Raw genomic sequence first — 24,781 nt, forward strand, 5'->3', positions numbered from 1 at the left:
GTAAGGATATTAAAGAGGTATTACAGAACATCAGAAGCATTATACACTACTACTATTGTAGAAATCGTAAGGGAGGATGCAATCTCTCCATCTGCCTCTCTCTTTCTCTCTTACTTTCTTCCTCTATTTCCATCTCCCATTTCTTCTCTCTGTCTTTGTTGCTTTCTGCCTCTCTCTCTCTACCCCCTTTTCTCTCTCACACACTCTCTCCTTTCTCTACTTTACTTCTCTCTCCTTTTCTCTTACCCTCCCTCTTTATTTCATTCCCAATCTTTCTTTCTATTGTTCTTTCCTTTACTCTATATATACTCCTCTTGCTCGCCCTTTTCCTCCCCCCTCCCTCTCTCTCTTGCTCACCCTCTCCCCCCCCTCCCTCTCTCTCTCTTTGGCTCAGCCGTCCTCTCACCATCACCAGGAATTTCACAGCAGGTCCTCAGGTCCTGCCTAAAAGCAGCATCGTCACCTCCAGTGTCTGACCAGTGCCCACGCCGACTAACAACACACTAGTGCCTCCTATGCCTGTTAACACCCATGTACACACACACACACACACACACACACACACACACACACACACACACACACACACACACACACATACATCTATACTCCTATATCAGGGCCTAGAATAGCCCACACTTAGATAACTAGACACAGGTACCATCCATCACCCAATCCAAATACATTCTTTCTGTTCAAATCCAGATTTGAGCATACTCCTCCCCTGGAGATTGGGGAAGAATACATCTTTAAACCACATTTACTTTCTGTATAGTGCTGAATGTGTGTAGGTGTGTTGTGTTTGACCGAACGGGCGGTTCAGCCCTGCACCTGCCCAGGCTCGAACCCACAGCTCGCAGCACCATCTGATGGGGAGACAACTGTGCTGTCATGGGAACTAGGGAGCTAAAGGGAGCTAAAACCAATGGATGTTAGCATCTCTCATTTGCACGTCTCTTAAGATGAGTGGAGGGAGGTTTACTTATCATACCTACTGTGCAGCTATCATATCAGCTGACTACCATTACACATAGGCCTACATTTAATTTCCATTTGCTATTTAGCCAAAAACCTGTGAAAGAACATGCTTCTTGGCACCTTTAGTTTTAGCTCTCTTAATATTTTGTTGGATGTGAGTGTTTCATAATATGGGCGCTCATTACTGATGTCTTATTAAGATTCAGTCCATGAGGACGTCAGCACTCCCTGAGGAAGACAGAGATTGCGTCTCAGTTAAAAGCTGTGATTTTCCCAGTAACTGTGATTTAAATTTAGCTGCCGCCATCAGGCTGGATCTCTGTTTGCATAGGAGCATTTGTCCCAAGGCGGCAGGGGGAAAAGTTCTAGTCACACCTCCAGTCTGCTCTCTGTCTCCCGGGCTGATGTTTGCCCATGACACACGCATGCTGACCTCAAGAGAAAAGCTATAGGCGAGCATGCACATACACACACACACACACACACACACACATACTGTACAGAGAGAGAGAGAGAGAGCAGCTCATGGGTACAGAAAACATCACCTGAGCCATACAGCAAAGCTGAGATGGAGCAGAACTTTGCCAGCTGTTTAGGCTTTCTTTTAGATAGGCCTGCCAATTCGTGACTCATCACTGATCTTTTTGCAAGTATGGGTTTATACGTCAATTTATCATAGAGGTCAAGATCTTTTGTTCAAGAATGAGTATATTACAAAACGCATCTTAGAGCAATTGAACCTATCTGGCAGTATTCGGGAATGCTTGTACATAGACACATCTTTTGTATTTCTTTTACAGCAAAAAGATCAATACGCTTGTGACCTGCATGCTGTGTAGAAAATGTACAAAATGGGCAACTAATTTGAGGTGATGGTCAGAGGTAGATTGCATTAGGCCTATGTGTGGATGGTGATAAGGTTCCACAAGGTTGTTTGGTAACACCAGTAGTCTGGCCTTAACAGCAGAGAATCTCCTTGCAGCAGCCAAGTCCACAAAACTTATATTTTCTAGAAATTGATGAATGAATTTTTGATTGTGTGAGAACAGGCAATAACTTTTTGGTTTAGGTCTAGACAGTACAGGAAATGGTGAATACGAATGCAGAATGCCCTTTACATTATAATGAGCAGTTTACATTTTAAAAGACATACAGTAATGACACAATTTTTGCAAGTCTACAGTAGTAAGTGGATGGCCATTTGTGCAAGCGCTATTTTAGTCCGCTCAGTGCATTTATCCGAGTGGGAATTACATGAGCTACTGCTCCCTCTAGTGGTTATTTCCCGTACATGCTGAGTGGAGAGATGAGTTGGCTGTGTCAACATGACTCAAGCAGTAAGCTATATTGCTTTTAGCCAGAACTGTAGATTTAAGCTAAAATACAATTAGACAGTCTTCATAATATACGTCCACTCCAATATCGAAGTGGTTTATTTAAGTCGTTTTTGTTCACTCTCAATGGATGAATATAGGCCTATTAGGCAATGTTGGTCTCAAGTAGGTGTAGGCAAGGGGGGAAGCCATCAATATTGATTATGAAATATAATTTGCTGACTCGTCAGACATATGGTGTGATGTGTGTTGAGATCACCCATGAGGTCATGAGGAGGCGGGGAGAGAGTGACGGTGGGCTCCTTGGGGGGAGAGAGACGCCAGAGAGCTTTGTTGTTTGGGGCCAACCTTGGTACAGAACTGTTTAAATCAGTGTCTCTCTACAAGCCAGCTGCCGCAGAAGAGGGCATCCCTTTAATTGTATGCTGAGCATCCTACTTCCCCCTTGATGACGCCACGGAAGAGCGAGCGTGCGAAGGAGAGCGCTGCTGTTTGTATGGCGTAGCCAGGGAGGTGTCCGTGGCTCTGGAAGCGCAGCAGTAGCTTCTAACGCTGTCGTCGGTGCCGGTGCCGCCGTAACCTTGTATGGAACAGAGTGTGCAGTCCGCGATGGCGATGGGCTTGTCGTCCAAGAAAGGCTGCTCACGGAGCGTGGCGGTGGAGCGCAAAAATCTCATCACCGTTTGCAGGTATGAAAGCCTCCTACTGTAACGACAATGAGCGTTTAGAGGTCAGCTGTTAGGCTACCCCCAAACATTCATTGGCTGCCGCCTGGGTCCTAATTTCAATTCCATATTAGATTACTTTAATATCCGATATTCTGTTAGAAATAATGCTGTAGGTTAGGGGTCGCAGAAATTAGCCAATTAGGAACCAGTCGCCACCAGAGCCACTGAAAACAAAGCCAGTCTTGCAATCGTTTCTGGACATCAGCTGACGTCATATTTATGTCGGGCGATGCAGGGTGGAAGGTTGAACAGGCCACAATCATCATCATCATATTCCGACCCATGTTGCTTCGTTAGTGTAGCCTAGCTTTGAAATAGGCCTAGGCTACTGGTATTAGCCTAATCGGCTGATGCGCAAACGCAGTTCCATAAACTTGTGATGTGACTCAAGCATTCTAGCCTGGTCTACAACTGACTTTAATAGTCCTAAGCCTACATAACAGGAATATTTCAAGCACTGCGATGGAGCATAGTCATTTTGACAACTGCGGGCACTGGAAGTCTAGCGATGTTTGATTTATTGCTCTTCCCGGATGGTGGCGTTGCCATGACAACAACCTTCTCGTAGGCAAGGACATGGATAGCTTGGTCCTGCCTTATTTATACGGTCTGGTACCCGAGGGAGCCGGGGAGGCCTTCACGTCAGCTTGCGTGAGATAGTGGTAAAAGTGGAAAGCTAACAATAGCTAGTGAAATAGCCAGGATCTTTTGAATGCGTAAGGAAGGCACAGTTTATTCTGAATAAGATTAGGTGATGGGTGAAAACCAATGCTGTCTCCTCTCTTGGATAGACTAATTCAAGAGGCCTATCTATTTGTATTTTTAAAAATCCAAGCTATTTTTATCTGTCTCAGTCTTGGGCAGTGACAGCTGAAAATGTACACTCAGTAATTTTATTTGTTTATTAAGACCAATAACAACTAAGGCTTACCTCTAAATAAATGATGCTCTGTGTGATTTTGATCAAGTCACAAGTTCACTCTTAGTTTACAGTAGGTAGGCTACATCTCTAAGTCATATGATTGGTGGATAGCTAACTATAGATGGCCTATTGTCCAGTAGATGTGGGTGCTCTTTGGTGCCGTTGAAGGAGATATTGTTGTCTGCAGAACAATGGCTGCTGAAGTCAGTGACCACACTGTTGCTGTGTGGGTATGGGTTCTGCTCTGGTGTGACACACATGGTCTTATCCCCAGTATGATCCCAGCTTAGTTTGAAAATATAGTGCTGGGTGCTGGGTCACATTGTCTGCTGCTTTTTCAGTTAATTTACTTTTTTCTCTCATTTCTCTTGCATTCTGTCTCTCTGACACACACACGCATGCACGCGCGCACGTGCGTACACACACACACATACATACACACACACACACACACACACACTTCCAAAAACCATGGCATCATCTACTATATAATGAATCATTGATTCACTCTCATTATATCGCTTGTTCACTCTCTCACTTCCTCACTCCACCCACCCACCCCACACACTTTTTCCAACTCTCTCTCTTTCTCTGTCACACACACACACACACACACACACACACACACACACACACACACATGCAAACAGTCTCACCCACCCTCTTAGTCACGCTCACATTCAGTCTCCTATCTGATTACAAAATTAACATAATGTAGTAGCCTAGATCTATTGCGTCATTTATTCACTAACCTATCGCATAATTCCAGCGATGAGGTTTATTGACCGGAAACATTTTGTAATATAGGCTTACAGTCATTGGTTTAACCCAGAGCCTCAACGGTATCCCCCTGACGGAGTACTCATTATGACAACTCAGCATTATCACAGGATGTGGAGAAAGATGGGGAGAGAGAAAGAGAGAAAGAGAGAGAGAAAGAGAGAGAGAGAGAGAGAGAGAGAGAGAGAGAGAGAGAGAGAGAGAGAGAGAGAGAGAGAGAGAGAGAGAGAGAGAGAGAGAGAGAGAGAGAGAGAGAGAGAGAGAGAGAGAGAGAGAGAGAGAGAGAGAGAGAGAGGAGGAAAAGAAGGAGAGCACCATCCTAGGTTCATATGTGTAAGTCTGCCTGGCTTTGAAATGTCGCAGGTTATTTCTTTAGGTGATTGAAAGAAAACACAAGCCTATACTGTACAATGACAATACCTAGTATTATGATTTAACTTGGTTTACTTGATTGGAATGTAATTGAGTGTAATGACTGATTGGACAGGTTTTCTGTGAAGACGCTACTGGAGAAATATACAGCGGAACCCATTGATGACTCATCTGAGGAGTTCATCAACTTTGCTGCCATTATGGAGCACATTCTTAGCCATCGCTTCAAAGGTAAACATGTTACCAGGTACACTAAAAAACACTCTGTGCACAGTCAAAGTCAGTTCCCCACCACCAGGGCCACTCCCAACACACTTAGTGTAATGTTCTCTGTGTGCTGTGTGTCAGCTGCTGTGGTGATTTAACTAGTTTAGGTGTAACCAGTTCTCAGGGAGCATTGATCATCAAGTTGTTTCTTTCCTTCTCTCTACCCCCCCCCCCCCCCAGGCTCTGGCAGCTGGTTCGATGGTCAGAGGAGCTTCTGGGACTTCATCCGACTGGCGTGCGGTAAAGTCCCCAACAGCTGCATCAGCAGCATCGAGAACATGGAGAACATCAGCTCCTCCCTGGCCAAGGTAAGGAGCACCACACTCACTACTCTGTCTGTCTGGCAGTGGAGGCATTACTCTGTCTGTCTCTTGCACCCAGCTCATTTATGCAGATTTGTCACATTCAAATAGATCATCTGGAGTGGAAGCACTTTAAATTTGTATAAGAAGAAATTTAAGGCAATGACATCACAAAATTCGCAACTCTAGATTCTTCTCAGTTCTCTTACTCATCAAGCCCTGCTTCCTTCCCTTTTCCGTTCTTATGTACAAACACTCCCTCTAATTACAACATGAATGAAACAAGGCGAGGCCGCATGAAACAAGGATTGAGAATCAAGAACAGAAATGAGATGGGCTTGCTGTTTGGCAGTGGAGGGAACAGGCTGTCCATGTAGTTTATGCCGACTATGAGCATATTACATCTGCATTAAACAAAAAGTATTCTCTACAAGAGAGTTGATTAATTAGGAATCTTTGATTATTTGATCATAACCCATTCCTCTTCCTCTCCCTTCTTTCTCTCTCACCATTTTACACCCCCCCCCCCCCCCCCACCCCCGTCTCTCAGGGTAGAGCATGGTTACGGGTGGCTCTGATGGAGAAGCGTCTGTCGGAGTACATTGCCACAGCTCTTAGGGACAGCCGCACCACCAGGTAAGACTCACCTGCAGCACAGGCGAACATTATTACTACTCCCACCAAGTGAGCACAACACACACACACATACACACACACACACACACACACAGAGGAAACATACACACAGAGGAAACACATAAAACAGAGGCTGCATTGCCAGGCACCTTGAATATGGATTAACATTATGTCTACATGCACCTGTCACACAGCCTGGAAAGTTTAACCAACATGCTCACACATTTTTATAGACACACACATAAAACAGATATTGGCTTTATCATTACACACACCTGGAACACACATGCCACACACATTACAGGCAACAACCTTCACAACAAATAGGTTAGCTTTATGCTTATTTATGTGTGTGTTTACAGGAGGTTTTATGACGACGGCGCCATCATGCTGAGGGAGGAAGCCTCTGTGTTGACTGGTATGCTCATTGGACTCGGAGCCATTGACTTCAGGTGAGGAAAGGAATGGAGAGACAGGTAAAACAGCACCATATAAAGGAGAGGGTGGAAGAGCGATAGAAAAAATAAAGAGAAACAGACCGATAAAGAAAAGAGAAAAGTATTGAGGGGAAGACAGTGCACACAGGGAGGTAGAAAAGCAATAAGTTTGAAAGAAAGAAAGAAAGAAAGAAAAGATGGTTATGCCGTTTCTCTGCAACTTGTGATGTTGGTCCATGTCCTGTCCTGTAGTTTCTGTCTGAAGGGAGAGGCACTGGATGGGAAATCTGAAGCGGTCATTGACTACACCCCCTACCTGAAGTTCACACAGAGGTACTGGACCATTGCCATTACTGTTACATTACGGTTGTGCACATAGCTAATGTGCCAGCATCTGAAACAGACTGGATCGAATATAGCATATATACTCATGGCAGTGTCTAGACTTTAGCATATACTCATGGCAGTGTCTAGACTTTAGCATATACTCATGGCAGTGTCTAGACTTTAGCATATACTCATGGCAGAATCTAGACTTTAGCTAGGGCAATTGGAACAAGACACAATATACATATACTATATGTGATTGGATTATCTAATAAATAAGATGGAGCTCTGACACATATCATTGGTGTTGTGTGTGTGTGTAAAGCTGTTAGTGACATTGTGCGTCCTGTAGCTATGGCTACCTGAGCTATGGTGTGATACCATTTTTAGACATATTGGCGCTGTATGTGGTGTCGTCCCTTGTGCGGTCCCTTAGTGATGCTGTGTCTCCCGTAGCTATGACTACCTTAGCGATGAGGAGGACCGGCGCAGTGTGGACAGCAGTAGCAGTGAGGAAAGTGCGCCGGAGCATCCTTACGTTCCCTTGATAACCGAGGAGGAGAGCTGGAGCGCCAAGTGCAGGAAGATGGAGCAACGCTACAAGATTGTCTACGCACAAAAGGTGATTTGCGGACATGGCCATAGGGTGGGAATGGTTAGATGGCTAAGGGATTTTAATGTGGAATAGTCCTGGAGTCTATGGAAATACTGTACAGTTGGCATGGATCCCACTGACCGATGATGGTAGTGACAGAATTTTAATTTATTTATTTATTTTTTGCTCTGTGGTAGCGGATTAGTGGTTCTCACATTATAGTGATCTTGGAGCTGCTGTGTGTTGGTTGGAGATCAGCTCTGGAGTATAAGACAATGTTTATATGCCTGGATTGAGCTCCTTCTGTAGCAAAAACAAAAGTACCACCAGCATTGTTGTAAAATCCATCCATCCATCCATCCATCCATCCATCCATCCATCCATCCAATTTCAGTTGCGTGTAGCCTAGTTACAACTCAGACATTCTGACCAATCAAAGTATTGTGCAATGTGTGTGTTTGGGTATCTAGGGATACCTTGAGGAACTGGTTCGTCTGCGCGACTCCCAGCTGAAGAACCTGGAGATGGAGAACAAACGCTTGAGCTCACAGCTGGAGGAGGTGCAGAACCAGAGTGAACAAGAGAAGAGGGAACTGGAGGGAATAGTTCTGGAACTCCAAGAACAGCTGTGAGCCCACACACACGTACACACACATACCCACACATTTTATGTGGTTAAAGGATTTCATATCAACAGTCAAGTTTCATTAGAACAAGATAAAAAAAACAACAGATTTAAGATGTTCAACAGTATATTATTCTGTTCTACTGTTTCAGGTTTTCAGATGAACTAGTGTTTATATGTACAGCAGATCTCATTTGTATCTGACCCTGCTTCTCTGTAAATAGTATTTGTGTGTGTGTGTGTGTGTGTGTGTGTGTGTGTTTCTCAGGACTGGCCTTATACCCTGTGACCCCCGTCAGTTGTCTAAAGATCTGCCCGTCCCCCTGGTCAATGAGTGGACCTCGCTAAGCCCCTTCAACAATGCGACTGGCGACAAACTCTTCCGCAGCAGGTACCACACGGGCACCCACATAAATACACACAATAGCAGAAACACACAAGCACACACAATAACAGACACATACATGTACTACACACATACATAGACATTTGGCTGGGGTGTAAAATATATACATACAAGAAAACATATTATAGTATATACAAACACACATAAACATACTCTGTGACACACACACACACACACACACCAGTGACCAGTGTCCCTCAGCTGAGTAGCTGGCAGGCAGGCCATGGTGTGTGTATGATAGGTTGGGGGTGGCTGCAGATAAAGACTCGTGTCATGGCCACTGTGACACACACATGCACTGCGCATACCAGATAGACTCTGGGAACCAGGCCAGATCAGATCAGATGTGAGCCAGAACTAGGACCAGCCACAGTGAGAAGTGCCATAGCTGAATGACTGCACACTTGGCAGTCAGAAATAAATGAATGTGTGTATGTATGTATGGAGTGTGTATGTATGGAGTCCAGCTTGGTGTGTTCAGTGACGGGCCTGGTTGGACGTGGGTAGGTAGGTGTGTGTGTACAGTCCAGTGTTTGTGTTGAGTGACCGCTGTTTGCCTCCCACCCTGCAGGGGAAGCTTCCCCAGTCCAGAGCCCCTCTCAGCAACACTCAGTCTGGACTCCGAGCCTCTGAGAGCCGAGGTCAAGCCCAACGGACAAGCCTGGTGTACCAGAGCAGGTAAGAGTGGACACGCACACGCACACACACACACACACACACACACACACACACACACACACACACACACACACACTCACACACATTAGACTCAACCATGCACACATGCACACCCTCAAAAGCATATTGTTGTACACATGTTCTTTTATACTGATGGACAACTCCTACAACCACTAAACCTCACTAAACATTCTTTTTTTATTTTTCTGTCACCCTCTTCTTCCACTCTACTTTCTCCCTATCTATTCCCTATCTATCTATATTTCATCCTGTGTTCATTCCCCTTTCCCTCCATCCCTCCATACACTGCCCCCTTTCCCTCTGCCACTCTTTCTTTCTTTCTTTCTTTCTCTCTCTCTCTCTCTCTCTCCTGTTCTCTCCCTCCTTGTAGAGAAGAACTACACTACGTCCATGTTGGGTCTGTGCGGCTCCATGGGCTCCCTGCCCAGCTGTAAGTCTCTGCCCAGCCTCAGGTCGACAGAGTGCCTGGTGAATATCAGTGCTGACCCCAGCCCTGCCCTCACCCCCAGCTAGGGGGCGCCACAAAGCAGCTATCCACCCAACCACCACGCCATGCCACAGGAGAAACCATGTGACCAAGCCCTGACTGACCACAGAGGATTCTGGGATTGAGGCTGAACTGCAGAAGAAATTACAAAATTATTGGAACATTGTTTATGTTTTTTGATTTAGTTTTTGTGTGTTTTATTTTTGGAAAAGATGATGTCACGTAGGTCAGAAATAGACCAAGATGGCGGCTCTTCAGGACGCCTCTGTGTTCCTCTCAGCCGTCACATGGTTCCACCAGTGGAAAGTGGTTCTTCCTGTAGACCGTTGCTAGACCTGTGCTGTAGAACTTTTGCACTGAGGTGTATTGGGATTGGCTGAAGACTGGGAACAGGCTGTCACAATGGATTGTGGGACTCTCCTGGTTGAGCCTCAGAAACAGCCAATGAGTCTGTTCTATCCCTTTATCTACATTTACATCTACATGACACACACACACACACACACACACACACACACACACACACAGAGAGAACATACAGGCATCACACCACAGTTAGACAACCACAAACACACTTTCCAGATGACATGCAAGTTATCTCACCGCAGGTGGCACAGACACACACACTCTACCATGCCCAACAACAGGATGACATTTAACTGGCAAGAGACACGTCACAGGACACACACACTCCAAGACAAACCTCCCCTAATGCAGACATTCCCAACAGAGACTCTATTTGTGAGACCAGGGCCTGGGTATGTGAACTCAGTGTAGAAACTATAGCAACCTTCTCTCCTTTTCCAAATAAACCCAATCTGTCTCCTGAGGAGAGACCAGCTTCTCTGCCATAGAAATGTCTGAACGTCTGTATGTCAACGTTGTCAACCACCGGAAAACAACAGCAAAACAAGTGGACTAGCTGTAGTACTGCCCTTCACAGCCTCCTCCTCTCCTCTCCAGTCTTCAACATGGAGAAATGTACTGTTTAAATGGTGGTGGAGATTGAACCCTTTGTGGGTAGAAACAATAGCAAACGTTAGCCAACTAATTCCTATACAAATAATATATGCACATACGATTTTATCAGTGTCTATCATGGACCAAAATCATTCTGCTAACTTTCTCAAAGCCAATGTGTGTTCTTAACATTTGTTGTGTCTGCCGGGCCATTCATGTACTGTAAGTGTGCTTGCTTCCGCAGTCTGTGATAGTAAATAAAAAAGCAGGACAAGGCTTGTAGTTGCCTAGCTGAGGGAACAGAGCAAAACCATGGCAAGATTATGCAAACACTGATGGTGATATGGTTGAAATTAGGTAATTAGAGGCTGTGTTGTTAAAGTAATTGAATATTTACGCAAGGTAAATGTCAGGTAAGACTCACAACTGAGGCTGGATAGGAAGTGAGGTGTAAGGAATGGGTTAGGCCTGGAACCAGCCGGCTTGGGCCCTGGCTAAGAAAGTTATCCCTATAAGAGGTTATGAAACTGTGTGTGAGTGATGTATGTGCTGTGTACATGTGTGGGGTTATCCAAACATCATGACATGTTTTATCCTTGCCACAATAGCCAACCTATTTAATACACTATTGACAACAAAGACATCTATCATTTTGAAATCGAATGCAATAAAAACTGCCTCTTTTGTTAGACAATGTATCGATTGTTGCTGTAGTTTTGTTTGTGTGTGTTGTGTGTGTTTGTGCGTATGTGTGCACGTGCCTCCACATGTATGAGGGTGTTCTTGTTGTGGTTATGTAAGTATAAATGTGTGTGTGTGTGTGTGAGTGAGAGAGAAAGGGATAGTATGTGTGGTGGTGTTTTTGGCATGTGTGTGTACGTATGTATGATTGTGGTCTTGGCGTGTGTGTGTGTGTGTGTGTGTGTGTATGGTGGTGTTTTTGGCATGTGTACAGTATGTGTGTGTGTGTGTGTGTCTGTGTACACTCCCATTATCTTGTAGGGCTAGGTCCTTGTGTAATGGTGTCCACCCTTGTCTGTGCACTGCCCTAACGGGTATTTGATTAGAAAGATAATGGCCTGTAAGATGAAGTGAGACTGGGGAAGCATGCATGTTGTAGACTTTACCTTTAATTTTTTTCACTGAACCTAGAGCATGAATACAAACATGTGTGTGTGTATGTGTGTGTGTGTGCGCGCGTATGCAAGCATCAAACAGAGTTCCCAAGCCAAAGCAGCCTTTCAGGTGAAACAAAGGCTGGGCGTCTTGGGTCAGCGGGTCAGGATCATCCATTAATTAGAGTCTTTGGCCTCAAAAGCAATGTGTAAACACACATGGTCATATGGAAGCGGTGGCTTAACAGATGAGTAAAAAAGGACATTCTTTTGCCATACGGCTCTGAATTAATTCTTTGGGTACACATAGGGGTTAGCTAAGAATGCCATGCACAGGACCAGAGCAGAGAGTCAAAGAGGAAACCAGTGTAATCTGCTTATCAGTGACCACACCCCCCCCCCCCTTTCTATTTTTTTCTATCTGTCTATCTATCTATCTATCTATCTATCTATCTATCTATCTATCTACTTCAGTCTTTTTCAAATTCAAACAAGTGTTATTGGGATGACAGTGTAACAGTGTTGCCAAAGCAATACAACAATATAGACTTTCATATGTATTGATACATACTTAATTTAAACATTTAATTTATTATAACTATTCTGTAATACAGTACGTTCCAATTGTATTGGTACTTTCTCTTTCAGGAGAAAGACAAGAATACAGTGTATTTGAGAGAGATTGGGCTGTGTGTTTGAAAAAGACTGGAGGTTGGCGTCCAGATCACAGGAGGGTGTTGAAATCAGGGGTGTGCCTCTGAAAGGCCTGCTTCTCGGTTTCTCTGAGGCCTGCCCTCCCTGCCTGCCTGCCCAGATGCATTATGTTGCAGCTGTTAGGGGACGTTTTCAAAACGTGACCTCCCCTCTCTCTCTCTCTCTCTCTCTCTCAATCTCAATCTCTCTCTCTCTCTCTCTCTCAGTGTGTGTCTGTGGTGTCTCTTAGAGTCTCTCTCACACATACACATGCATATACACTCACACACATATGATTCCCAAAGACATTCCACACACACACATACACTCACACAGCAAATACAACATACATATGCCCACACAAGCATACACACACTCTTTTCTATCTTTTTTCTCTCTCTGTGTCTCTTTCTCTCTCACACACACATATACACACACACACACACACACACATACTCATTCATACAATTTTATCTCCACATGCCTGGCTTCCCACAACACACTCAACCCTCCCATACCACTAGCCCTTATCTCCCACAATGCATGCCGTCCCATGCCGCCCACTGCGAGATACTGTACACCTCAGAAGGCCGACACCCAGCAGACAGACAGACAGACAGGCACTGACACATACACACACAGAAGAACAGCAACACACACAGACACAGACACAGATATATACATACCTCTGAATACCGATACACCCAGAAGGTGTCCCTCTACTCTTTCCCTCAAGTAGTTAACTATAAAACTCCTTCTGTCTGTAACACACACCCACACACACACACACACACACACACACACACACACACACACACACACACACACAGAGGTCCAATTATTTTGTGGTTCCAACATATTCTTGTACATGAGTCATAACCTGATTGACCACTAATCAGCAATGTTGGTCACATATGTACTTACACGCAAATTCATAGATAGATAGATAGATAGATAGATAGATAGATGCTTTACTCATCCTGAGGGGAATTTTAGTGTGCTTTAGTGTGTAGTTCAATTTAGTTCATGTGCATTTGGTCAAAATGCCACTTAATAGATTGATTGAAGATGACTCCTCTGTTGGTAGGCCTAAGCATTATGCTAACTACTAATTATGAAGACCTTTTGGAGTTTGATAACCAAAACTACTGATATGATACTCTCTTGTGAAACGTACATGTTGAATGAATGCATGAATGAATGAATGAATGAATGAATGAATTATTTGATTTCAAAAACCTGCTATCTATTTATCTTTCAGGGATTAATGAAAATGCAGTGTAACGTGTCGTAATTAGTAAACTAATCGACTCATACAGTAGCCTATTGCTGGATTGATAGTAGGCCTACTTCATCCAATAAACGTAGTATGGATGCTGTCAACTACCAATCAAAACGTTCTCTCACAGACACCCCCACCCACTTTGGATTAATTATCGCGTGCAGATGGTCCATCATTCAGCAGTTGGATGAGAAGCGTTTCATACGGAGGAGAGGAACTCAGATAACACGCAGTGTAGATGGCTAAACAATAGGAACTGTTTTCCAAAAAAGAAACAAATAAGATATAGATCGTATTTTATTTGTTAGTGACGTTGTGTACAGTTCGCAAATTAATTTAGTCGACCTCTAGAAAGCTCGAAAGGAGTTATGAAAAACAACTGCTAACTTCTCGAGTAGCAACTCCAGTGCACGTATTATAACGTTAGCTAACGTAGTGCTCCAAAGTAAGTACTAAATTGACCTAAAAAGGCAAACGACTGAAATGAGCTCGTCAGTAGACTTTGTGTAACAGTTAAAGTTTAGCCGTGTCTGTAAAAGTTACCGTCTGCCCTGCAAACTTAACTTGTTAGTTTGTTAGCGAGAGAGCAGCGATTTGCTCCGGTTGTCGGTCCATGCGTGAGAGGGAGGGATGTGTAGCCGCGGCGGAGTTGGGGTCGCCCGTGGCAGCTCTGGTATGCAGCCGATGAAGGCGACTGTCCCTTTCCAGCTTAACAACAACAGTATTAGCAAACCCCAGTCGGCTCTGAGAGATGCCAAACCAGGTAAAGTAAAAGTTTGCACATGCACATTGACCAATGTTGCAACCTCTTCTTTAGCTCTTCTCTAAACAGAGGTCATTGTGCCCCGCACTATGGACTTAGCCATCTGCTTATAATGTTAAATTAGCCTACATTCAGCTCATTTTCCTCTTAACTTAAATCAATATTTCTGTGAGATTGGTCATTGAAAGCATGGGTCATCAAACGTGAGATGCTATACATGCAATATGTTTTTTTGTTGCAATTGTTGGATTTCCAAATGAGTTGTTTGCATGAATGATCATTTTTTATATTGCATCGTTATGACCCACATGTTGCCCGCCGTTTTAGCAGGATCAGCTAAGTGACCCCTTAAGTCTACAGACAAAAGTTCAATGTCATTGTGCTATCTTTTTCATCCCGTTGCACCAATGCTTGTTTTGTATGTAACTGTACAGTGTTAATTTTCTGTATTAACAATAATGTATTGATGGGAAATTATGTTCCTTTTAAAGAGACTCCACGAAAGGTCTTGCGATAAAATTAAAGCCTCACCATTTCAGTGTAGCTCAGGATGGACTGAGTAACGTTATTGCATGAACAGCTTGGAAAATAGTTAGCGCGGTTGTGGATTCATAGTGGGCAGAAACCGCAATGGAAAATGTGTCTAGTATTGTCTCAACATACAGAATTTCTTTTTTGGAACGGATTTTGTGCAATAATGTACAGGTGTATGCCAAAATAGGTTGTAGTTTATCCTTGCAGTCAAGTTAGTTAGTAGATGCATGACTGACATGATTTATTGCACTATCCTAAGTCCACCTATGCATCTTTGTCAATTCTCTGCAGTCTCTGAGAAACAGTTGTGGTGCTCACTAACTGGACAGAATCCACACAGCCATTCACTGGATGCCATTGTGGGCCCATATCTACATGGACACTGGCCCAGGGAAGGATCACACTACAAGAAGGACAAGTCCACTCAGGTAAGGGAGCCATAACAAGTTCAGTATACCACTTTATGCAAACATCTGCAACATTCCAGCAGAACCACAGGCTGTACCTTTAACTCCCAATGCTCATTTTTCACTCTGGGGTTCAGGCCAGACTCAAGGCCTTTGGGAATCAGGTAGCTGGAGCTGAAAGTCAATCATTTAATGATTTGCATGTCCTCACTCTCTGTTCTACTAAACATGTTCGAGTCACTGGTCCAGAGTGGTTTGCTCATTTGAAATGCAAAACAAGCTTGCCATTGCAACTGTATGTGACTACTTCTCGCTTTCCTGAAAGGCACTACTGTGTCCACTGGACTGGGTATGCATTTGCAAAACTCAAGAGTCAAGCTGTACTTCAATGGGCGTTCTGCAAGCTGGGCTGTGCCTGTGCACGGATGTGTGCTCAAGTTTACCAGGTTGCATGAGTGTTTTTTTTTTTTTTAGTATAGGGTGGTTTTGACACAGGAACCGTGTGATGGGTGTAAGAAGAGGGGGAACCAACTGAGTTGAGGAAAGAGGAAAAAGCAAAGGAGAGATACAGGGGGAAACGGATGAGTGGAGCACAAGGAGCACATTACAGCCATCATTTTAAAAAGGGCTTAACCTCACCCTAGTCAGCTGAAACGGCAGTTTTTTTGCTCACTTTACCCAGGGTGTGGGTAGGCTACATCCTTCAAGAAAAAAACAAAAACCTGCCCTCCCCACCCTCTGATGTTTTCACTTTGAATCCTCTAACATTTTCAAACTTAACTCTTTGCTTTGCTACTTTCATGTGACATTACATTACACAATATCTCCTTGGCATTCAGACACAAACTCAACCTTTATGTTCGTCTTCTGATTAGTCTAGTCTAATCAGAAGACTTAGGGGGCAGCCGTGGCCTACGGGTTAGCACTTCGGACCTGTAACCGGAGGGTTGCCGGTTCGAACCCCGACCACCAGGCACAGCTGAAGTGCCCTTGAGCCCGAGCGCCGCTGTTGATGCAGGCAGCTCACTGCGCCGGGATTAGTGTGTGCTTAGTTTGTATACTGTGTGTGTTTCACTAATTCACAGATTGGGATAAATGCAGAGACTAAATTTCCCTCACGGGATCAAAAGAGTGTATATATACTTATACTATATACTTAGTCTGCAGGATGTTGGATGAGCTGTCTGTTTGGTCTGCTCAGTTGGTATGGTCTGTCAAGTGACTGGCTGAAAGTCTTTCTTTGCTCAGAAAGGTTCCTGTCCGAAAATGAAACGACCAGAAAAAGACTTGGTAATAATAGCTGTTCAGATTCTCTATATGGTTAGGAAAGGTGTTTCCAACGCTTCCTTTCAAATCTTCTTTTAGATAGAGGACACTGGAGTATTCTTTACAAAAGGAAACGTGAATGTAACACGTACAATTCCCTCTGCCAGGTAGCAACAATCGATCAACATGAAGGTCAACAATACCCACCTCCTATAATTACGGCACCATGTGTACATGGAGTTGGATTTTCTTTACTTAGATGTTATCTATTCCTAAGTCTTAAAGAAAGCTTCTTGTCCTCTTTCCTTGACCCCACAATGTTTTCCATCAAGGTCAAGGGAAAGTGGATAGGTAAATGAGATGGCACAGACATTTCCAATGCAGCCTCTGTCTGTTTCTCCGGTCAGTGATGAGGATGTTGTTTACATGAGTTGTGTACATTTTGATTACTATGGTCTGTGATGATTGGTGTGACCCTCATGGTTCTAGTTCTACTCCTCACTCTAGACTCCAGCCTCGTGGGCGGACAACCAGCAGAGCAGTCCAGGGGGAGGCAGCCATAAGCGCTCGGCATCATGGGGCAGTGCAGCACACAAAGAGGTGACCTTTGAATTGTTACCTTTGACCCTCTTCTGAGGCGGAAATATGTGTAAATTGTCTGTGGTTTTGTCAGGACCACAAGGCCAATGCATTGCATCAGCATGTATTAATACAGAAATGTTTCAAAGATTTTAAGGGAATCTAATCTAAGGGAAGCAAAAGAGAATGGATGTTTGTAGCCATAATCTGCATGTCGTTCTGATATTCTTTCGTTCTTCACCCTTAATTTAGCTTTTCATGCTCTGTGCCTGTGCACCCTCCCCTCTTGATGTCTTACTGAATATCTTTGCTGTCCTCTGTTCTACAGGGGTTCAGGCAGCGCCAGCAGCAGCAGTGTGCTGTGGTCCTGGGGGGAAGTCTGGACAGGAGAAGGATCCACGCGGTCACTCAGGCTGGCTCCGGTTCCCCACCCTGGATCACCCAGGTACCCAACACTATTCTAAATACAGTGCACCCTAGCACAGTGCTGCATTCCACAGTGAGTGTAACCTAGTTCAGTGTGAAGGCCAAAGAATGCCTCGGCTGACATGTCCGTGCCGTATCATTCAGTCGAGCGGATCGGTGTCTCCAAGGTACACTCCTTTTGCTGTTGGGGATCAGTATCAGTGGCACATCTGTCTCAGTAGCACAAGCGGTGTCATCAGTCCCGGTCATGTAAATCTGTAAATCCACGGTGAAAAACGGTTAATTTGTATAACCTTTCGTAACTGTTTTTTCTCAGTTTCTACAGTTTTTCTCGATAGGTTTAATGCTTCTGGCAACTCTGACATGTTTTTAAAGCAATTTACTCACAGGCCTAAACAGAAGTACTCTGGCTAAAAGTATGTGACTTCTTCAGCTGGTTCTGTGCGGTCTCAGAGATGAGGCTGTTCACCTGTTTCTATTCTCTCTGGACACACACATTTCCACACACACACACACGTGGCTGGCTATGAAGTGTAGGGGGAAAGATCACATGCTAGCGTATGTACACTCATACACATACACGAGAGGAAGTGAAGAGAGTTGCAGAGTGAAGCAACAGGAAGAGTGGCAAAGCTTCTCCTTTTTCAGATACCAGTTTCTGTCAGCTGTGTGGCAAAAAAACACCCACCCACACCCTACACATAGATTTGTACAGTATTTATTTCTGTATCTAGCCTAGATACAGAAATAATTAATTTCTGTATCTAGCCTTGAGGTGAGAGCCAGAGGGGAAGGCCTGGAATTCAGGCTGCAGGGGATGAGTACCATGTGTCCCATCTCCTGCCAAGCAGACGGTGAACCTGTGAAGTCTCATTTTTTGCATGTTGGTTAACAAACATGCATGCGTCCACATATACACACACACATAGAACACTAGTACACATCAGTATTTTGAGGAAAGTGAGTGTATGCCTCTTTGGAACCCTTTTAATGTTATGTTACATTTAGGTGTGTGTGTGTGTTTCACTTGTGCTTCATATGATTACTGGCTCACATGAATGGGTATGAGGTATGATTGTGGTGTAATATGTACATAACTGTTCGTGTGTGTGTTCAGAGCCAGCCTCTTCCCATCCCTCTGAATGGAGTCCACACTCGTCTCAGACACAGTGAGGAGAAGCTGGACCAGGAGCTGGAGACCATCTTTAAACAGCACTCACTATTACAAGATGTAAGAACACACACATTCACAGATATAAGAGAACACACACGTAGAAACAGACACAAACTACAACAACTCCCAGATGTAAGACAGCTCTCTCTCTCTCACACACACACACACACACACCATCTCTCTCTCTCTCACCACTCACTACTGCAGCTCTCAGACCTAACGGTACCGTAGGCGTTTCTAAGTGATTTCTCACGATCCACTAGTTCTCTATTCTGTGAGTACGCTGTGAAAACAACCCTAGTCTTTGTGCACAGCCCTGGCTCTGTGAACGTGGAGCAAGTCTGTCTTTCCAAACTATAACATGAGTATTCCAGCCAAGAAGGAATGGGGAGTTTGGTGAGGGGGCTGTTTTGTTTGGTGTTTGGGTTTAAATATCAACAAACATGATGTCATCCAGAATCTCTTAGGGTATCTTTAAGAGGACATACACACACACACACTTCTGCAGCTCCTGGATGTAAGAGCACACAGACTCACTAAATGCGTTCTGATGTAAAACATCCCCACATTTTTTTTTTTTTTTTTTCATTTTGAAAAGGAGATCTGTGAGGCAATATCTGGTTAATTTTTTAGTTGCTATGTAAACCTCACTCTTCGTTTTTGTCTGATTTCCTGTGTGTGTGTGTGTAGTTCCTGGTCCCTAATGGACGCAGAGGTCCAGTACCCCCATACTGCAACTGCTGCGGCGAGCATCAGACTTGCCTCTCCTCCTCCCCCTCCCCCTCTCCTTCCTCTTCTCCCGCCACGTCCATACTCTCCTCCTCCTCCTCCTCCTCTCCTGATCTGTCTTTGCCCTCATCTCCTGTGACCTGCACCCTTGATCCTGTCAGAGGTGAGGCCATCCACCAGCATCTCTGACCTGGGGCTAATGGGGACTATATACGGGTCAATATTTTGAGCAATCTTGCAGGACCACCAACATGGCTTAACAAGTTGCCCCATACCTCAAGTCAAAGTTACTTTGTTTATTTATTTATTTATTTTTATAAATTAACATTTTAAATATGTATAAAAAAACAGAAGTACCAAAATGCTTTCCAGCGTAGCTTAGGACAAAACTATTTGGGTCATAGAAAAATAAAAAGAGCAGAACTAGTGTAAACTAGTGTTTAGTGGTCAGGTTTTTCCACTGGGGTAGCCTATACAATATTGTGATGTGTGTGCACATGCCCTACTGTACAGGCATTTCACTTTTTTAAACCATAGATTGGGCAGATTTTGAAGAAAACATGTCATTGAAACCCACATTGGCTAACCTCTTTAAGCTGTTAACCTCTTTCTTTTATTTTTTATTTTTTTTTTTTTGGATATCAACATTTCATATAGAATGTTTTCTAATATTGAAAAAAAAGCTTTTGCACTTTTGTGATGCTTTCCTCTTCCCCTCTTTCCTTTCCGCCCCCAGAGGTGTGTGGGGAGGATGGGCTCTCTGCTCTCCCCCTGTTGGGCTCTCTGAGTCTGGACGACAGGGACACCTCTGCCCCCCCTGGGGTCACTCTATCTGGGAACGACCAGGATGACTCTGCCCCCTCTTTAGGCCTGGTGGTTGGGGTAGACGGGGACTCCTCTGCCCCCTGTCTTGGTCCTGTGTGTGCGGAGGATGGGCCCGTGGCCATATTCTCCTCCTCCCCCCGTCCCAACAAGAGTGTGTGTTTCCAGAGGGAGCCACCCGAGGGTTGTGAGAAGGTCCCGGTGTGTGAGGAAGTCATGTGAGTGTGTACAAAACACACACACACACACACACACACACACACAGCCTTGCATGAAGGTATGTGTTGCATACACAGAGCTACACAAAGACACACATGCATGTAACCCTAACCATGCCTAAACAACACCCCAAGCGATTTCCTAACTGCCTTAACTTTTTTTGTTTCACATTTCTCTACTTCTAAAACAACAATTTCATAAACAGATAAAGGCCATCTGATGTGGCAAAAGCCCAAACTGTGTGCACCACATCTTAAGTTTAGCAGGCAGGAAGGTTAAGAACATCAGCTAAATGATGTTCCACTTTCAAAAAACTCCTGAAGACCCAGCTCTTTAGAGAACATCTACTCTCATAGCAACACTTACAACAAGTCTTACTGATCCTAGCACTCACCAGCCGTTAAACTGACAAGTAACTGTTAAAATACAGCACTCACCGACGCACTTATTCTTACTGTACTCTAATGTGTTTTTTTTAAACTGTCCTAAAATTGTGAGAATTGTTCTAAAACTTACTGTTTACCATGTTAGTCGCTTTGGTTAAAAAAGCGTCAGCCTAATGTAATGTAATGTAATGACTAATGCCATGAGAAATGTAATCATGTCTGTGGTGTGTTCCCAAACTCTATATTGAAATGGCAGTCTCCATCTATTGGACAGAGAAGGTATTGCATAATGCCCAACAGAGTACTAAAGTGAAAACGTCACATTGTCCTGGCAACCAGATTTTCTGTTCTAAACAACCGAACCAAAGATGGCATTTTCCATAGCTTCGCTGTGTTCTTTCTTTTAAAACAAGAATAAATCAATTTCATCACTAGATCGAAACATGTCGAGGCTTTTATATGTTTTTCCAGGGTATTAAAGGGAAAAGTTTGTGCTAGTATGAAAGATAAAGTTTGTAACGTAACGGTAAATTTGCCTAATCTGTTTTGATTACATAACATTATTACTGTCAATCGGGGTGGCTTCGGACACTTTTTAATTTTTTTTTTTTTTATTATTTATTTACACACCTGGAAAAAAAATCGGCAAGTAGGTTATGAGACTCTGACTGATGATTGCATTCTGAAAGCATTGCACCATGTCGACAGCGGTTAACACCACGTTAGTTTCAGGTTTCAGACAATCTATTCTCAATAATTGCTTCAATCATCGGCGAGGCAAACTGCTTATCAATTTGCATAAAAAACGTTCCCTTTCTATAAAACTTTGGTCTGGCATAGTATTTCACGTTGTTAATTTGGTTTGTGTAAAACAGAAAAATGGTTGCTACGGAAACGTGATTTCACACTTTAGTACTCTATTCCATTGCCTGTGTTTTCGAAAATGTTAGATGGGATTGTTTCACATGTCCAATATTGTGTACATTTCTTATGTGTAATATCAATATTATGTCTCTTTGGGTTTGTCTCAGGATATTGATCTCGCGTTTTAAAGGTACACTGTGCAAGATTTTTACCTTAATATAACCTCTACGAAGCCAATTTGGTAATTGAACTTGTAATAAGGGAATGGTTCTCCTAGCATAGCCATACAGCATAGCCATACAGCATAGCCATACAGCGTAGCCATACATACAGCGTAGCCGTACAGCGTAGCCGTACAGCATAGCCATACAGCATAGCCGTAGCAGGTCGCTACCGAGAGAACCAGCAAATCAACTTCAAGAATTGCCGACCTGAAGACATCTCGTACGAATCGTAAAACAGTAGAAATAGATAGTATATTGTCAGTAGATATAGATAGTAGATTGTCAGTAGATATAGCTCTTTGGAGAAGTTTTTGCCTTTGGTTCTTTGCCTCCAGAACAAAAGTATTTCCATTGTGTACAGGGGGAACAAGCCATGAGAAGTAGGCTATTTACAACGGCAAAGTAAAATATATATCGGGTTGAGCTCTAGAGTTGCCAAAAATACCTGAAACTGCATAGTATACTTTTAACATTGGGTACATGTCTCCATCATCTCCATTATCTGTACATGCTTTCTTTATTATTTAATTTGATTTAATTACATCTAATTGGTTTTAATTGTATTGTCCTTTTTTTTTTTTTTTTTTTTGTTTGTTTGTTTGTCCTGTAGGTTCTCAGTCAAGTCCCAATCCCGTGCACTTCCCTGTTGCCCTGACCCAGATAAGGTCAACTTCACACCACGGAGAGGCTCCACTTTTTGCCCAGTCAGTCTGCACAAGCCCCTCCCATCCTCCATGGACTTCCTGTTTCACAGCCTATCAGTGTCGCCTATATCTGAGCGGGCGGGACGCACAGGGACAGGAAGGCCCACTCCTGACTCTGCTGCCACTACCAAGAGAGAGAGATGCCAGGAGCAAGACTGTGATGGGTAGCGTAGCTCTGGTGTGTGTGTGTTTTGTGTGTGTGTGAGTGTGAGGGCGGGGGGGGGGGTGCTATTAATTCATGATGAAAGGAGAAACCTGATCCCTGTCCTTCGTTGAAACTCTTGTGGGTTTTCTTTTTTTTTTGTTAGTCCTCTTGGATCCCAGAGCTGTTTACTGATGTGAGAAGTGAGTGTCGGCCTGTATTTTGACATCTGCCCAAAGAAATGACGTGTTAAGATGGGTGTGAGTCTTACAAAGGAAATGCTATGCAGCATATATTACTATCTCAATAGAGACCATTTTCCTGCCAAAGTGTTAACAGTACCAAAACTATAATAAATATGTTTTAAAGATCACAATCATAGAAAATCGACCAAATTTCATTGAGAATATTTAAGCATTCCATGTTGTGAGGCATTCCTTTGTCAGAGAAGGAGAGACGATGCTTTAAGACGGGTCTCGCAAGCGTTTGAGGTTCACCTTAACACAAAACAAAGACAAGGTGTTCAACATGGTCAACACCATATTTTAACCAATGACTACTGGGTTTGTGACTGCAACCCTGACTTATCCACTTGTCAGACCCACCTCCCCCCCCCCACCTGTCTTCGGAGAGCTCGAAGATGTAAGAGCTTTAAGATGCTGGTTCTCAACAGTTGGCAGACCAGCCATGTGTTGAAAGGGTATGATGATTGCATTTTGCTGCAAAAAAAATGTATGCTTTTGCTATAATGGCGCAAGAGACCTCACTTTTGAGTAATGTGCAAAGTTTTTTTTTAAACTAATATCTTGGTTTAAGACCATATCATATTACAATCTTCCTTATTTAAATATGGTATTTATTGATTTTGAAAGGGATGTTGACAACCTTTCCTATACATGCCAGTAGTATACCTCGCTGGGTAGTCTTTGATTTCATGTTTGGAAATGCAATGCATTTCTGATTGTTTTGTTCTACAAAGATGAGAGTTGAGCGTTTTTTGTTTTCTTTCTTTTACAGGGTAGATAGATGTCTGTGAGATGTTTTGCACTTTTTAGTTGGTAATGTGTTGTGTTCAAACCTGTACTCTACTTGAATTTACTTTTTGTTGTTATATCTGAAAAACAAAGAAAAAAAATTAGACAGGAGATTGTTGTACTGTCTGCATAAGCTATGATCCTAGTACGCTGTGTGAAAATGAATGGAATGTGCCAATGTCACATGCACTTAGGGTTTTCTTTCTTTACTTTTTGGTACTATTGTTTTTTTAAATGTTCTCCAAACTGGTCAGATGACACTTATGATTTAAGGAATATTCACATGGATGGATTCGTTGATACTGCTTCCATTGTTGTAAAAATGTTTTGTTTCGTTTTGAACAAGATAAAGACCTTTTTAGGAATCTGTTCAATGTTATTTTTTTCATTGCATGTTTTCAAGACATTGTCATTTAGGCCATCTCACACACCCGCTTTTGACGATGACAGTCATGACTAAATCACCGACAATGTTGACAGGAATGAACTTCGACGTCATTTTAGCGCCCATCAGTAATCTACTGTAGGTACTGAACTGTATGACTATCATCTTTCTGTCGTTC

General features: G+C 43.4%; 2 protein-coding genes across 3 annotated transcripts; both read left to right on the forward strand.

Moving 5' to 3' along the window:
* Window positions 1-2,553: 2,553 nt before the first annotated feature.
* On the forward strand, window positions 2,554-11,551 carry rundc3ab (RUN domain containing 3Ab). Of its 2 annotated transcripts, XM_042083433.1 has the most exons (12): window positions 4,852-4,869; window positions 5,008-5,075; window positions 5,230-5,345; window positions 5,562-5,689; window positions 6,234-6,319; window positions 6,682-6,771; window positions 7,009-7,089; window positions 7,540-7,705; window positions 8,149-8,306; window positions 8,572-8,694; window positions 9,281-9,387; window positions 9,779-11,551. In XM_042083433.1, exons 3-12 carry the CDS (start codon window positions 5,315-5,317, stop codon window positions 9,919-9,921), a joined length of 1,113 nt encoding a protein of 370 aa, XP_041939367.1. In that variant the 5' UTR covers window positions 4,852-4,869; window positions 5,008-5,075; window positions 5,230-5,314; the 3' UTR covers window positions 9,922-11,551. The 2 variants fall into 2 exon arrangements, with proteins under 2 accessions (XP_041939366.1, XP_041939367.1); XM_042083432.1 differs by lacking the exons at window positions 4,852-4,869; window positions 5,008-5,075 and adding an exon at window positions 2,554-3,001.
* Window positions 11,552-14,120: 2,569 nt separating this feature from the next.
* Window positions 14,121-24,587, forward strand: LOC121700466 (protein FAM117A-like). Its single transcript, XM_042083431.1, has 8 exons — window positions 14,121-14,708; window positions 15,534-15,670; window positions 17,423-17,515; window positions 17,823-17,939; window positions 19,038-19,151; window positions 19,785-19,986; window positions 20,560-20,863; window positions 22,949-24,587. The coding sequence occupies exons 1-8, from the start codon at window positions 14,576-14,578 to the stop codon at window positions 23,208-23,210; spliced, it is 1,362 nt and encodes a 453-aa protein (XP_041939365.1). The 5' UTR covers window positions 14,121-14,575; the 3' UTR covers window positions 23,211-24,587.
* Window positions 24,588-24,781: the final 194 nt, after the last annotated feature.

This window comes from Alosa sapidissima, chromosome 24 (assembly GCF_018492685.1).
Source record: "Alosa sapidissima isolate fAloSap1 chromosome 24, fAloSap1.pri, whole genome shotgun sequence".
In the NCBI taxonomy this organism is placed as follows: domain Eukaryota; kingdom Metazoa; phylum Chordata; class Actinopteri; order Clupeiformes; family Clupeidae; genus Alosa; species Alosa sapidissima.